Here is a 13,516-nt window from a genome sequence, read left to right on the forward strand (position 1 = left end):
TCGAAGGAGCATCGTGTGAGTATGCAAGTTGATTATTGCTTAAAATGGATTTCTTTAACATTTACTTTTCCTTAAACCACTTTTATTTCCATCTATAGCAGTTAGCAACTCAGTATATGCTACTTACCTTTGTTCAGAATTCCAAATTTTCTGCAGACTTTTATTAAGATAAGGGACGTTGAAAATGTACGAGGCTCCATTACTTGGGTTGTACTCTTTCTGTCTGTCATAAGTATAGCACCTTTTATTTATTTTTAATTGATAAGAGGCCCCACCGTATGTAAAATAAGTGGTTGAGATTGAATTAAATGAGTTGTAACTGATTTTTTTGTACATCTTTTATTTGTAAAAGTAAAGCATAAAGATATATAATGCGCCCATCTATTGAAAAGGAAAGTGTTATATTTTTAGAGAACGTTAGAAATAGAAAAAGTGCTATATTTAGGGCGGACTATCAATTGAACTACAAAAACTGAGCAAAGCGCGAGCAAAGCACTCACTTTTATAACACCTTTATTATGATTGCTCTCACTTATTCTTTACGATCTTGTTTGCCTGGATTCACCCTTCCTGTGCTTCTTGCTGATTTAGAGGGTGTTTGGCTAAGCTTATTTTAAAGAGCTTATAAGATGTTTCAAGAGCTTATAAGATGTAGTTTATTAGTAGTTTATAAGTTGTCAAAGTGCTTGGGTAATTTAACTTAAAAGAGAGAATTTTTAATTAGTGATATAAAATTTTTGTTAGAGAGAGAAAATTGAAGAAAAATGAAATTAAAATGATATATAATAAAAATAAGGGTTAATTACGCGAAAAATCATGAACTTTGGTCGGATTTCCAAGTTTTCCATGAACTTTTTTTTTTATATCAAATTTTCCCTGAATTTAACCAACTGATCAATTTTGTCATGGTTTTTGAGAAAACCCCAAATAGAGTGCTGACATGGCACTCTTTAAGTTATCTCAAAATTGACGTGGCATCGTCGGCGGGAACAAGAGACAACGACGTTTAATAACATCTAAAACTACGTCGTTTTGACACAATTCTAATTTAAATTACTGATTGAGGTATTGATTTGGGCAAATTTAGAATCAAACACTCATTTGCCTCGCTTCGGGTTTGGGGATGAAGAAGAAGATGTAGTGCTCGGGCTCCTTATGTTCAGGCCCCTTCTCCATGGCCACACCCTTGTCATTCCCTGAATGCACGTGCCGAGTTCCAGTGGAGATGAAAACTTTCAGAACGCAACTCAATCCTGGGCGACGATTCTTAAGGTGCGCCAACAGATATGTGAGTTTGGTTGTATTTTCTGTCTTGTTTACTTAATCCATTGCTGCATCCCATTCCTCTATGTATGTCGCCCTTACTGCTTGCCAGAATTGATTCTTCAATGCCAATCCTTTGAAATTCTTTTTCCAGTTCATATAGACATGGCGAGCACAGTTTATGTGCTCTGCCATTGGGGCCAACTCCTTCACTGCATTAGTTAGACCCTACATAAGTTGATAGCTATGTTCAATGCATCACAGACTGATTTATGCCTAATTGTTCATAAGGACAGCGGCCGAACCTTACACTCGCCAGAGCTTACTTAACTCGACAGAGCTGACGTTTATTCACTAGAGCTGGAATATATTGCCAGAGTAGATTTCCATTGCCAAAGCTGATAACACTCGCCAGAGTAGATTTCCATCGCCAGAGTTGACAAGACCGCCAGAGCTTAAAATAGGGCGGCAAAAAGCTAGGGTTCACAAATTCTATACAGTAGCAAAGGAATATACCTGTCCCCCATTCTGCAAAAATATCGTCAAATATCGTCTTCAATATCTCCTGGAATGGGTCTTCTTCTCGGCGCGTTCTTGCAAAATCTCGTCTTCCCCAAGTGAATTTCTCCCTAAATAGGTGCAGTCAAGCTTTTGATAATGGTGAATGTAATAAAATTGCGATGAAATTATGTTAAGGTTAATCTTATTTAACCCTAAGGAATGAAGCGACGTCGTTTGACGTGAATTCCGTTCAAAATGACGTCTTTCAATACACTCTTATAAAACGACGTCGTTTCTATTAATGCCACGTAGGCGCCAACTCAGACCGGAGCATCACCGGAGGTAAAAATCATGGCAAAATTGATCAGTTGGTTAAGTTCAGAAAAAATCCGATAAAAAAAAAGTTCATGGAAAACTTGGAAATCCGATCAAAGTTCATGATTTTTCGCGTAATTAATCCTATTTAAAACTTTGTTAAACATATATTACTATGTAAGATATATATTCTTATACTTTTGATTGAACAAAATTGTTTTTATAACTGTTCATAAAAAGAAAGCGTAGAAAACCAATTATTTGTATATACATCTACCTTTGAGGCTGCGTTTACTTTTATGGATAAATTTATTCATGAAAAATTATGGATAACACAAATTTATGCCTTTAAATGTCTCATTCATTTTCTAATATTTGCACAAAATTGATGCTCACCATTTTTCCTTCCTTATTTTCATTTCAAAGATGAATAATACTATCATACCAAGTAAACGCGGCCTAAGAATAAAACATCCGAAAAGAAAAAAACCGTAGTCGTTAATAATTTTCCAACTATACACCATACTAAAATCGATATAAATTCAAATTTGAATTGTTGATCAAGAAATGTGAGTATTCAATAAAAATAAAATCATGCAATGGCCTAGTTTTAAATTGGATAAATATCACTTTAAATGTTAAATTATTTGTGTATTATCAATTATATCATGAATTATTGAAAATATTTTTTTTAAATTATCAATTTTATATAAATTGTGTCATTCGTCTTTTTAGCTCCAAAAATTTGACCCGCCTCGCCGAAACCCACTATGTATTATCGAAAATTTGACGTGACTCATCTAGTTTTTTATATTTCTTTATATACAATGCATAATTTTAATTGAAATATATTTAAGTTTAATATAGAACAAAATAAGAAAATAAAAATAAAGAAATGATGTTATGAAAAAAACTTAAAAGAAAAATAAAATAAAAATAAAAATCAAAGAGAATTGAAAAATAGATTTATTCAAAAAAAAAATGATAGATGAGAGAGAAATTTATTAAATAAATATAATATTTATATTTTAAATATAATATTTACATAAAGTATCAAATTGAAGTTTTTTATCGTGGTCTTTAATTTGTTATGTATATCAAATACTCCATTTGGCCATGATATCGTTTCCACTTTGTGGATGACATGAGTTTTAAGAAAGTGGTGAATAGTATTGCGTATTGTTGTTAGTGAGTTTGGGTCCCACTATTATTGTGAATAAAAGTTTGTTGACTCTAATGCTATTAATGAAAGTGGAAACAATATTGTGGATGGATCAAAATAACAAAAGTGGAAGCGATATTGTGGATGGAGGGAGTATTTTATAATTAGCCGAATTTCACAATTTTAGAAAAGAAATAAAAAAACAAAAATAAGAAGATAAAGGAAAACAAAATAAAAATAAATACTCCCTCCGTCCGCCAAAATTATGTAAAATTGCTTGGGCACATGATTTAATAAAATTGGTGATGATTTTGATGTAGTGGAGAAATGGTCCCACCACTTTATGAGATGTGTGGTTGAGATTGAATTTTTAGTGGGTTTTTTGTAAATAAAGAGTGTTAGTAAGGATAAAATATTAAAGAGGATGGTGGGACCATTGCCATAAATGAAAAGTGACATAATCTTGGCGGATGCCAAATATAGTAATTTTTACATAATCTTGGCGGACGGAGGGAGTATATAGTTTACAAATAAACCATCAAATTAATTATAATTTAAAAATTATTACTCAATTTTAAAATTGATTTGCTATTAATTTCAAATTGAAAATTGTGTTTTTAATATATTATAGATTATAGATCACAAAAAACGAAATCATTATATGCCTTACTAATTAAAAATTTAAAGGATGAAAATTTAATGAATGATACAATTGATAAAAAAAATTAATTGTTAGTTCAAGGTTTAAAAAAGTATTTTTGATAATTAAGAATATAATTGATAGTGCAAAAATAATTTGAGATTTCAAGTGATATTTACTCTTTTAAATTCAAATAAATTCTGTTGCCCCATTCTTCAAATAAAGAAAGCAAATAAAAGAACACTGAATTTAATTTTTAAGGTACATATCACTTTAAACCTCAAACTATTTTCGCACCATCAATTATATCTTGAACTATCGAAAATATTTTTTTAAACCTTAAACTATCAATTTTGTATCAATTGTATTGTATCCTTCAATATTCATTTTGCACTCTTTAAATTTCAATTAGTAAGGCATATAATGACGTCGTTTTGTACAATGTACGTTTAAAAGGAATAATTATAAATAGATCGTGGCATTTGACGAGCCACGCCAAATTTTAGAAGTCAAAAAAATGGACAAATGATACAATTAATACAAAATTAATGATTTTAAATTTAAAAATATTTTTAATAATTTAAATATAATTAATAATGCACAAATAATTTGAGGTTTTAAAATGATATTTACTCTAATTTTTATAATATCTGTTAGAAAAATCACAAGGAGATAGTAACATTGATGATGAAAAAACCAATATCTTCATTTTCTCAACATCCATGAAAAATTTTCAACGAAGAAAATCAAATCAATCAAGCAGGTATATCTTTAAACGCTAAACTCTAAAATACTAGAGACAAATTCACCTTCCTCTTGGGGACTGCCATCAATTCCATAGCCCCGTCAAAGAAAGGAGAATCGAGAAGATGAGAGCCCCTATTATTGTCGTCATGATTTTCCGGCAAAACAAACGGCGGCAATGTGGTACTGAAATGGTGGTTGATAGCGGTCGCCAACGGCGCAAATCGGGCCAGTGAGTGCACCAGCCGCCGGAAGCCTCCAACGGCTGAGTCCGCTTTTCTGCCGGCGTATCTTAGCATCGAGACGGACTGTAGTGAAATAGGAAGGAGATGAGATATTAGGAGCTAAGAAGCATGGGGACGGATACGTAATACGGATACGATACGGGGACGTAAATACGTCATTTTTCCAAAAATCAAGATACGATACGTCAAAAATACGTTTTAGTTTTTTTATTTAAAATATATTTTATATATATTATAAATTCATAATTCACCAACGGCGCAGGTTGGGCCAGTGAGTGCACCAGCCGCCGGAAGCCTCCAACGACTGAGTCCGCTTTTCTGCCGGCGTATCATAGCATCGAGACGGACTGTAGTGAAATAGGAAGGAGATGAGATATTAGGAGGGTTTAAGAAATAGGGCTTTGAGCGAGGGGGATGTGGGAGAAAGAGAGCGAGATAGAAACAGTGTCGCATTCTCTTCTAACTATCGAAAGGGAAGAAAATAAAACGTAAATAAATGGAAGATGTTCTTTTTAAATAGCGTTTTTATATAATAATTAAAAAGATAAAAAAAGCCAAAATAGCGTTTCAGCTCTGGTTCGGTCAGCTCTTGCTGTTGAGCTCTGTGGCTGTTCAGCTCTGGAATAAGGAACACTGAACAGCTTTTACCGTTGCACCAGATCTTCCTTTGTATTTATTTGTTACAAACTATGCCAATCCAATAATAGGCGTTTGGTAAATAAGTTTATAGCACACACGACATGATAATATGACAATTAAAACCAAAATTAAAATACAATAATCCTCCAAAATTTATCAGCAGCAAGAAAATATCGCTTTATAAATCAGAACAGAGAGCCCAAAATTTAACATAAGCATTATTATTCAGCACTGAGCAGAGAACCTCATCCTAATCAACAACTGCAGAGTTGTCTACTAACAGCAGTAGAAATCACAGGCCAGAAGACATAATCTCTCCCAATTGATAAAAATGATGACAGCCAAATCTAAGCGATAACCTGCACGGTAGATCAGATTTCCTCTTGCATATTAAGAATACTTAAGGCAGTTCTAATTGTTATTTTCTTCAGGATTTGGCTTGATCCCACCGCAACAAAAGAAGTGAGGTAGCTTGACACGGCCGCATACCCTGCCAAGATTTTAACGTTCAATAGCTACGAGGAAGCAATATATAGAGGATAAATGGTGGTACACAACCGAATCATCTAATAAATGACACTGGAACGGAAATTAGGGTTGTGAGAGAATGCTCCGCAAGCTCTATTATTGGTCTAAACAACGGCTGTTTTACCTTACAAATATAATCAAACACAAAGCAAAAAACAGTGGAAAACAAAAGGAACATAAAAGTGGCAGATTGAGAGAGAAGTAGTGTATCAGCTCAATAAACCTCACCAAAAACCTAAAGTAAGTCAACTCAGCTCAAAATCACACAACACCCCAAATTAACAATAATCAAAACCTACAAAAACAAATGATAATCAAGTAAGCAACTCGAAGACCTTCAATAGCCTCTCAAATATAAAGCCATAAATAGACACTTCACAAATTCAGAAATAAAATATATCGTCTTACTATATGAATATAGAGCAATTGATATCTTGTTTGAATCTACTAGCCACTTAGTGAATTCAACTATTCATAATTGACCTTGGGAATACTGAATTTCAGTTCAGTAAGAAGAAACCTCTACGAAAACATAGACAACCACAATGATGGAAAGAAACAACTTACTTGCACTTGATTATTACTGGGACAGGTTTCAAAGCCTTTGGTCCATTTCTAATACCCCTCCTGTGTGGAGAAACCTGAAAGAAGAATTTCACTTTCGAGTACTTAGCATGTAAAGCAAATCATTGTTAAGGGTTATAAACAACATAACAGTCAATCATAAAGGCCAAAAAGAAAAGGAAAAAAAGAAAAAGACAAAAAAGGAAGACCAGAAATTGAGATCAATGTGGCAAAAAAAGGCAACAAAAGATGAAGCCACGGGTCTCATTATGCTAATAGGATGACAAACAAAAACAAACAAGAGGAAAATGAACTGTAAATGATTTTGAAAATATAAGAAGCTGTGGTGCAAAGATAGTTCCACAGTCTATTGTACACGTTAAAGGGACAGAAGTCACAGAACATAAGGAAAGAAGAAGCAAAAATAGGAACACTAGTTTTAATACCACTTGCAATACAACTGCATACCAAATGTTCAAAAACGCATTCAAAAGTTCCAATGCAACAAACTTTTAGTACACTAGTTATAGCCTGAATTTGAGGCACATATGCTATATTATTTACATTAAGGGGGCGTTTACTTTGGAGGATTAGTCTTGATAGATAAAAATAGTAATGCTAATCCCTTGTTTACTTTAATGGATTGAAACTCTGGGATATCCAAGGCCCTTGATTATTTCTATCATTTGAGCTAGTTTTGCTTGATTCATATCCCATTAAAAGGGTGAGAGTGGAGAAATCCTACTCTTGAGGATAAAAATACTCAAACATGCATCTTATCAATCATGCAAAGTAAACTCCCCCTAAAGTAATGTATAGTCAGAAACCAAATCATGTCATTATCTCACTAAAGTGGCTGCAAAGAATAAATCAGCACACATACAGCTGATACCCCTCTTAATCAGGATTCAGGACAAAAGCACAACAACTCAACAGCTCAGAAGACTTCACATTTTGTGTTCTAAATTGCATTCTAAACTAGATTGGGCAAGAGAAACAAAAGAAAGTTAGCATAATTCCAAAAGGTTAGTACCATTTTTCACTAATCAAGGCACCAAGAAGAAAATTATCTGTTAGAAAAATCACAAGGAGATAGTAACATTGATGATGAAAAAACCAATATCTTCATTTTCTCAACATCCATGGAAAACGTTCAACGAAGAAAATCAAATCAATCAAGCAGGTATATCTTTAAACGCTAAACTCTAAAATACTAGAGACAAATTCACCTTCCTCTTGGGGACTGCCATCAATTCCATAGCCCCGCCAAAGAAAGGAGAATCGAGAAGATGAGAGCCCCTATTATTGTCGTCATGATTTTCCGGCAAAACAAACGGCGGCAATGTGGTACTGAAATGGTGGTTGATAGCGGTCGCCAACGGCGCAGGTTGGGCCAGTGAGTGCACCAGCCGCCGGAAGCCTCCAACGGCTGAGTCCGATTTTCTGCCGGCGTATCTTAGCATCGAGACGGACTGTAGTGAAATAGGAAGGAGATGAGATATTAGGAGGGTTTAGGAAATCTATCTATACTAATATTAAAGCAAAGATTTCTAGGGGAATGTGATTCCGTGCGCGCTGACTGATAGAAGGGGGTAGACAGGGAGCGAGAGGCGAGACGGAGGAGATGCCTTTGGCGGCGGAGGTCGAGGGCGGCGCCCTTCGCCTGAGGAGGAAGCGGTGGGGGGATGTGTTTGCGTATCTGTGACTGTGAGATTGAGAGAGTGAGAGATACGAGGAGAGAGAGGAGACCGATTGTATATGAGAGAGAAAGAGAGATTTGTTAGTTTGGGCTTGATTTTACTTATCAAAGTTGGGCCATTTTTTTTTTAATTTGAGACATGGTCTTTATATGAAAAGAGCAATGTTGATGAAGAAAAAGAAAAGAAAAGGGAGATTCTATTCATAGCCCCCATTCCCCATTTTACTCTACGTAGCCTCCAACTGAATAAAATATTAAAAATATTAATAAAAATACTAATTTGCCCTTATAACCCCAGTTTAATTTATATGTAACGTCGTCAGCTGTAGCCTCTTAAAATATGAACAGAAAATAAGTTGAGATTAATTACAAATTCTTCCATTTTTCGTCCAAAAACAATGAATTCGTCCATTGACAACAAAAACATTAAAAATGTGGCTGAGGGAGAACGATTCTTCGAATAATTCAGAGGATGACTCTTCAAAAAAAAAATACTCATCTACAACCTCAAATAACACTCCACTGCCAGGAAAATCGAAAATGTTGGTGGAAGAAGAGGAGAACGCCGCTAAGCTCAAAATCCTCGATTAATTTTTGAAGGCCAAATGCCTTATGAATTGTGAAGTTTCCCTTATACTTGAACATAAATATAAGCAGCTTCAACAGATGGCCAATGATCCGTTGAATCAAATGTCTCGGGTGTTTGAGAAATCACTCCAATATGTGAAGCGCTACAGCCGATACAAGAACCGCGAGTCAAGTTGATTAAGGGGAGAAGAGTCGGCGACCGCGACTACTCCGAGCTGGCGACCTACGTCGATCGAGTTAGACGGGGCGGCGACGACTATGAGGGCATCAATTGACGAACGATTTTTTCGGCAGAGTACAAGTTGAGGGGGATTAGGGGGGTAGAGGTGGACCAATTGAGGATGTTGGAGTGAAAGGCGAGGTTAGGGATGACGACAGAGAAATTTGCAGCAGCGTGCGTAGAGAAACAGCTAGAAGGGGATTAATTTTTTAATTAGAGGCTATAAGGATAAAATGGTATTTTTATTAATATTTTAATATTTTGTTGAATTAGAGGCTATATGGAGTAAAATTGAGGCTATGAATAGAATCACCCAAAAGAAAAAAAGCAATGCAGATGAAGAAATAAGAAAAGAGAAAGAAGCGACAATAACTTATTGTTTATTTATTTTTGTTTGTAATCTAAAAGAGTTGTCAGTTAAATGTAATTAATTTTATAAAATATTTGGATATTGGTTTGTGTAAGTTTGGGCTTTTTTTTTTTTTTTAATAAATAGTTTGGACTTAATTTTTTTTTATTACCAGCAATAATTTACTCTTTCGACTCATTTAATCCAATTAAAGATTAAAAATTATCATGTCAAATATTGGTTGCTGATTCCTAAAAAGAGGACAGATAAATATTAAATTAACCATTTTGCTTAAGGAAATGTTGATTATGAACACAAAAATAAAAATATAATATTGTTAGCCATTATTATTATTTAAAATTTCCTTTCATAAATATATCTATATATGTAGATATATTTAATATTAACAAAAAAATCTAAAAGTTTGAAAGATTTTAAAAATCTAAAATTAATCTTTAACAAAAGTTTAAAATTTGTTAAACAAATGAAAACCCTCAAAAACCTCCCCGACCTTAAACTTTCGTCAATGTTGTTGTAGTGCTTCTCGCTCTCACCGTTGCAGCTTCTTCAAGTCGAGTCGCCGTCTAGGGCTATCACACCCAATCGCGATTCGCCGCTGCATAGCTCCTCACTCATGCCATAATCACCCTAGATTTGTTGTTTGCAATATGATGATTTTTGGGGTTACTATGTTTGTATTCATTTTCTTTTTTAGTTTTGGAGAAGAATAAATGTAACAGCCCGCTTTCCTGGAGATAAAGGAACAAGCTATTTAATGGGATTACTAGACTTTGCTTAAACAAAATGGGTGATGTGCTTTATAAATTCGGATATCACTTTCTAAATAAAAGAGAATGCCTTGAATGAAAGGCAACAGATACGACAAATAAGATAGAAAATTCTCTCATACAGGATCAAAAGTTCGGAGGTCTGAGACAACAAGATAACATTTCATACTAGCATATACTCCCTCCGTCTGCGATATGGTTTCCACATTTTCTATTTCGGTCCGTCCGCGATATCGTTTCTACTTCCATTTATAGAAGTAGGGTCCACAAACTTCCACTCACAATAATAGTGGGACCCAAACTCCACTCACTACATATCCACTACTATCTACCACTTTTCTTAAAATCCGCGCCGTCCACAATGTGGAAACGATATCGCGGACGGAGGGAGTATATATTATATTCGAGAAGCAATTGCTAGGATAGCAATAACCAACAAAATTCATAATAAATAGACTAGGAATATAAAAATAGTCAATCACAAATAATATTCACTAAGTGAATATTATGGCAACGGAATTATTCTTGGCATTTATTTGAAAATACAGAAACACCCTCCCTCAGCCTCGCACGTCACCATCTGCCGCTCAACCTGCAAAAGGTTTTGAAGACAATTGCAGGGCTGAGTACTAAAATACTCAGTGGGTTTAGCCATTTGAAAGCATTTGAAAAATCCATTTAAAAGAATAATTCATGCTATGAACAATAATATATAAATATTTAAAAACATTCTATGCATACTTAAAATAAATTGTGGATCCATTTTCAGTCTTCTCTCTACTGGTATGTGTACACAGTCATAACCAGGGCGATTCAATCGCTACGCAAGCTAGGACTCGATCGTTAGAGAACATATGAGCACTTTAAACAATAGAGAGATACAAACATTTTAACATGGACATTCATTTGCATTCGCATAAAAATAATTTAGAGCTCAATAATTCAAAACATACATTGAAAAATCTAATTGTTTTATCTTTCTTCATCTGCCTGGTTTTGTGTGTATACCCTGCTAGCAGATGGGTTTCTGGGGTGTAAATCTGTGTTTTCTTCCAGTTATCATATATTATTCAGCGTAGCCCTCTTTTTGCTGCTCGCAAAGCAGGTATGGGTTTTGTGTTGACTGTTGAGTGAATACCTTGGACCTTTTTAAAGAAAATTGTAACTCATTTATGGATAGTGGGCTCTATTGAGTTAGAGTGGAATGGTGATTGAAGTAGGAGCATTAGTTTAAGCTTCACCAGAACAGAGTGTCTAGTTCCACAACCAGACTTGAGTATGATCTGAATGTCTAAAATATGCAATCTAGAGGCCAACAACAATGGTGACAATTTAAAGTGATGGAGACATTTGAAACTTTCTTTGTAATCATGCTTACAATTTACCTACAAGCTTATTATTTTACTATATGTATGCAGTTTTCTATTTCTAAAGTAATGTAGGCTCTAAAATGATCTTATTCTTGAATAATCATTTCGCATAAGTCACCAATCGTAATTTCTTAAATATTTGGTAGTTACTGTGCCGGATGAATCTACCAAAAATGGTTTTGGTACTTAAACTTAGAAAATTATGTGGCATAAAATCTTAAACTCATTCTGGAATGAGTGCGAGCAGGTTAATATTTCCCTATGGCCACGGTTTAAGATGGTGTTTGACATGCACGTGAACAGCCTACGAAATGCTAATATCCGGAGTTTATGGGAAGATGATGTGCATCCACATTATGTTATGAGACGCTATGCGGAATTTACGGCTTCACTAATTCAACTTAATGTGGATTATGGAGATGGTCAGGTTAGAAATACAAGATTTCTCTTCCACTAATTGCTAATGTTATAATTGACAATTCGACCTGCAATGTCATTCTTATGTAGAACTGGCTAAATTATTGCAGCTACAACTCAACTTGGAAAGACTGCGAATGTCAGTGGACGATTTGCTTGTCAAGCTTGCCAAATTGTTCCAGAAACCAAAGTCTCAGACTGTTTTTGATAAATAACTACGACATGACAATTGCTGTACTGAAGGTACATTCTAATCGGGAATCCAGGAAACTTTAGCAGATTAATTTGAGCTGCATGTTTGCCAAATTGGATCCATTAGTCATCCCCCCCCCCCAGCCAAAAAAAGGAAAAAAAGAAAGAGTCATGACTATATGATAACCGTATACATCCTAACCTTATATGACGTACACACATACCAATATAAGAGAAATCCATATTTTATTGTAGTAATCAGCTTCCTGCTTTTTCTAATGCCTACCATGTATATTTCAGGAAGCTGGTCCTGATGGTGGAAAAATTCAAATGCACTTTGAAGAGTTTCTGAAGAGCAATACGGCCATTTATGTGGTAATCTTGACCGTTTCAGCTCGTTTATCTGCTGTTGGCTAATGCTTCAAGGAAATTGCTTTTTGCCTTTTTCCATTTGAGCATGTCATTTTGAAAAAAAAAGAGAGATTCCAATTGAAGGTAAAATAAGATTTCAAGATCATGTGTAGTACTTGTAGTAGTAGACTTCTCTATTTGGAGAAAAATGGGTGATGGGTAATGAGGTACTGTAAAACTATTTTTGCACGGACTGTTACCAGATAGCACATGTCTGGTTGACTGCTTTGCTTAACCTGAGTATTGAACTTTTTGTGCAGGAGGAACTACTTGCAGAACACTTCCATGACCTAATCAAGTTTGTAAAGACAAGAGCTTGTATGTCCGGCAACATATTTTTCGGTATCATTATAGTTTGTCTTCCTGGAATATATTTGTCTGATTTTGTCTATGAATTGTCAGCTGAGGACCCATGTTCTGGGTCAGAGCGGCCAATAACTGTGAGTGAAGTTGAAAGTATCGTGAAGGACTTCGGCAGCAGATGGAAAGCTGCAATAGAGTTGATGCATAATGATGTCAGTACTTCCTTTAGCAACTTTTTGTGCGGTATGGAAATTCTGAGAGCTGCTTTGACTCAATTGCTGCTTTACTACACCAGGCTTTCAGATTGCATGAAGAAAATTGCTGGTGGGTCTGCGTTGAACAAGGATTTGGTTTCCATATCTTCAATAATGTATGAAATTAGGAAATACTCGAGAACATTTTAATGTTTCACTTCCTTTATCTTGAGATGCTCGTTTCTGATAACTTGTAAGCTGCTGTTTGTGCTACAATCAAATTGATTCAGAAAGTAGATATTTTATTTTATGGCATGTCCTGTATAGTTGTATAGAGAGCAAATGAATGAGTACTTTTCATTTTCTTATATTTTTTTAAATGCG

The 13,516-nt window shown here is 34.7% G+C and overlaps 2 protein-coding genes across 2 annotated transcripts; one reads left to right on the top strand and one right to left on the bottom strand.

Moving 5' to 3' along the window:
• Window positions 1–5,661: 5,661 nt before the first annotated feature.
• Window positions 5,662–8,487, bottom strand: LOC130989655 (uncharacterized). The gene is made up of 4 exons (XM_057913697.1): window positions 8,230–8,487; window positions 7,831–8,073; window positions 6,605–6,678; window positions 5,662–5,999 (listed from the first exon to the last, which is right to left on the bottom strand). The coding sequence occupies exons 2-4, from the start codon at window positions 8,062–8,064 to the stop codon at window positions 5,921–5,923; spliced, it is 387 nt and encodes a 128-aa protein (XP_057769680.1). The 5' UTR covers window positions 8,065–8,073; window positions 8,230–8,487; the 3' UTR covers window positions 5,662–5,920.
• Window positions 8,488–11,211: 2,724 nt separating this feature from the next.
• Window positions 11,212–13,502, top strand: LOC130989651 (vacuolar protein sorting-associated protein 52 A-like). The gene is made up of 5 exons (XM_057913692.1): window positions 11,212–12,042; window positions 12,143–12,275; window positions 12,525–12,599; window positions 12,896–12,953; window positions 13,038–13,502. The coding sequence occupies exons 1-5, from the start codon at window positions 12,020–12,022 to the stop codon at window positions 13,340–13,342; spliced, it is 594 nt and encodes a 197-aa protein (XP_057769675.1). The 5' UTR covers window positions 11,212–12,019; the 3' UTR covers window positions 13,343–13,502.
• The last annotated feature ends 14 nt before the right edge of the window (window positions 13,503–13,516 follow it).

This window comes from Salvia miltiorrhiza, chromosome 6 (genome assembly GCF_028751815.1).
Source record: "Salvia miltiorrhiza cultivar Shanhuang (shh) chromosome 6, IMPLAD_Smil_shh, whole genome shotgun sequence".
Classification (NCBI taxonomy): Eukaryota; Viridiplantae; Streptophyta; class Magnoliopsida; order Lamiales; family Lamiaceae; genus Salvia; species Salvia miltiorrhiza.

Coding starts and splice junctions, on each gene's coding strand:
- LOC130989651 (XM_057913692.1), top strand. CDS start 12,020: ATGTGGATTATGGAGATGGTCAG. Junction 12,043..12,142: donor TGGATTATGGAGATGGTCAG/GTTAGAAATACA, acceptor AAATTATTGCAG/CTACAACTCAACTTGGAAAG. Junction 12,600..12,895: donor GCAATACGGCCATTTATGTG/GTAATCTTGACC, acceptor CTTTTTGTGCAG/GAGGAACTACTTGCAGAACA.
- LOC130989655 (XM_057913697.1), bottom strand. CDS start 8,064: ATGCTAAGATACGCCGGCAGAAAATCGGACTCAGCCGTTGGAGGCTTC. Junction 6,679..7,830: donor TGGCAGTCCCCAAGAGGAAG/GTGAATTTGTCT, acceptor TTCTTCTTTCAG/GTTTCTCCACACAGGAGGGG. Junction 6,000..6,604: donor CCAGTAATAATCAAGTGCAA/GTAAGTTGTTTC, acceptor AAATCTTGGCAG/GGTATGCGGCCGTGTCAAGC.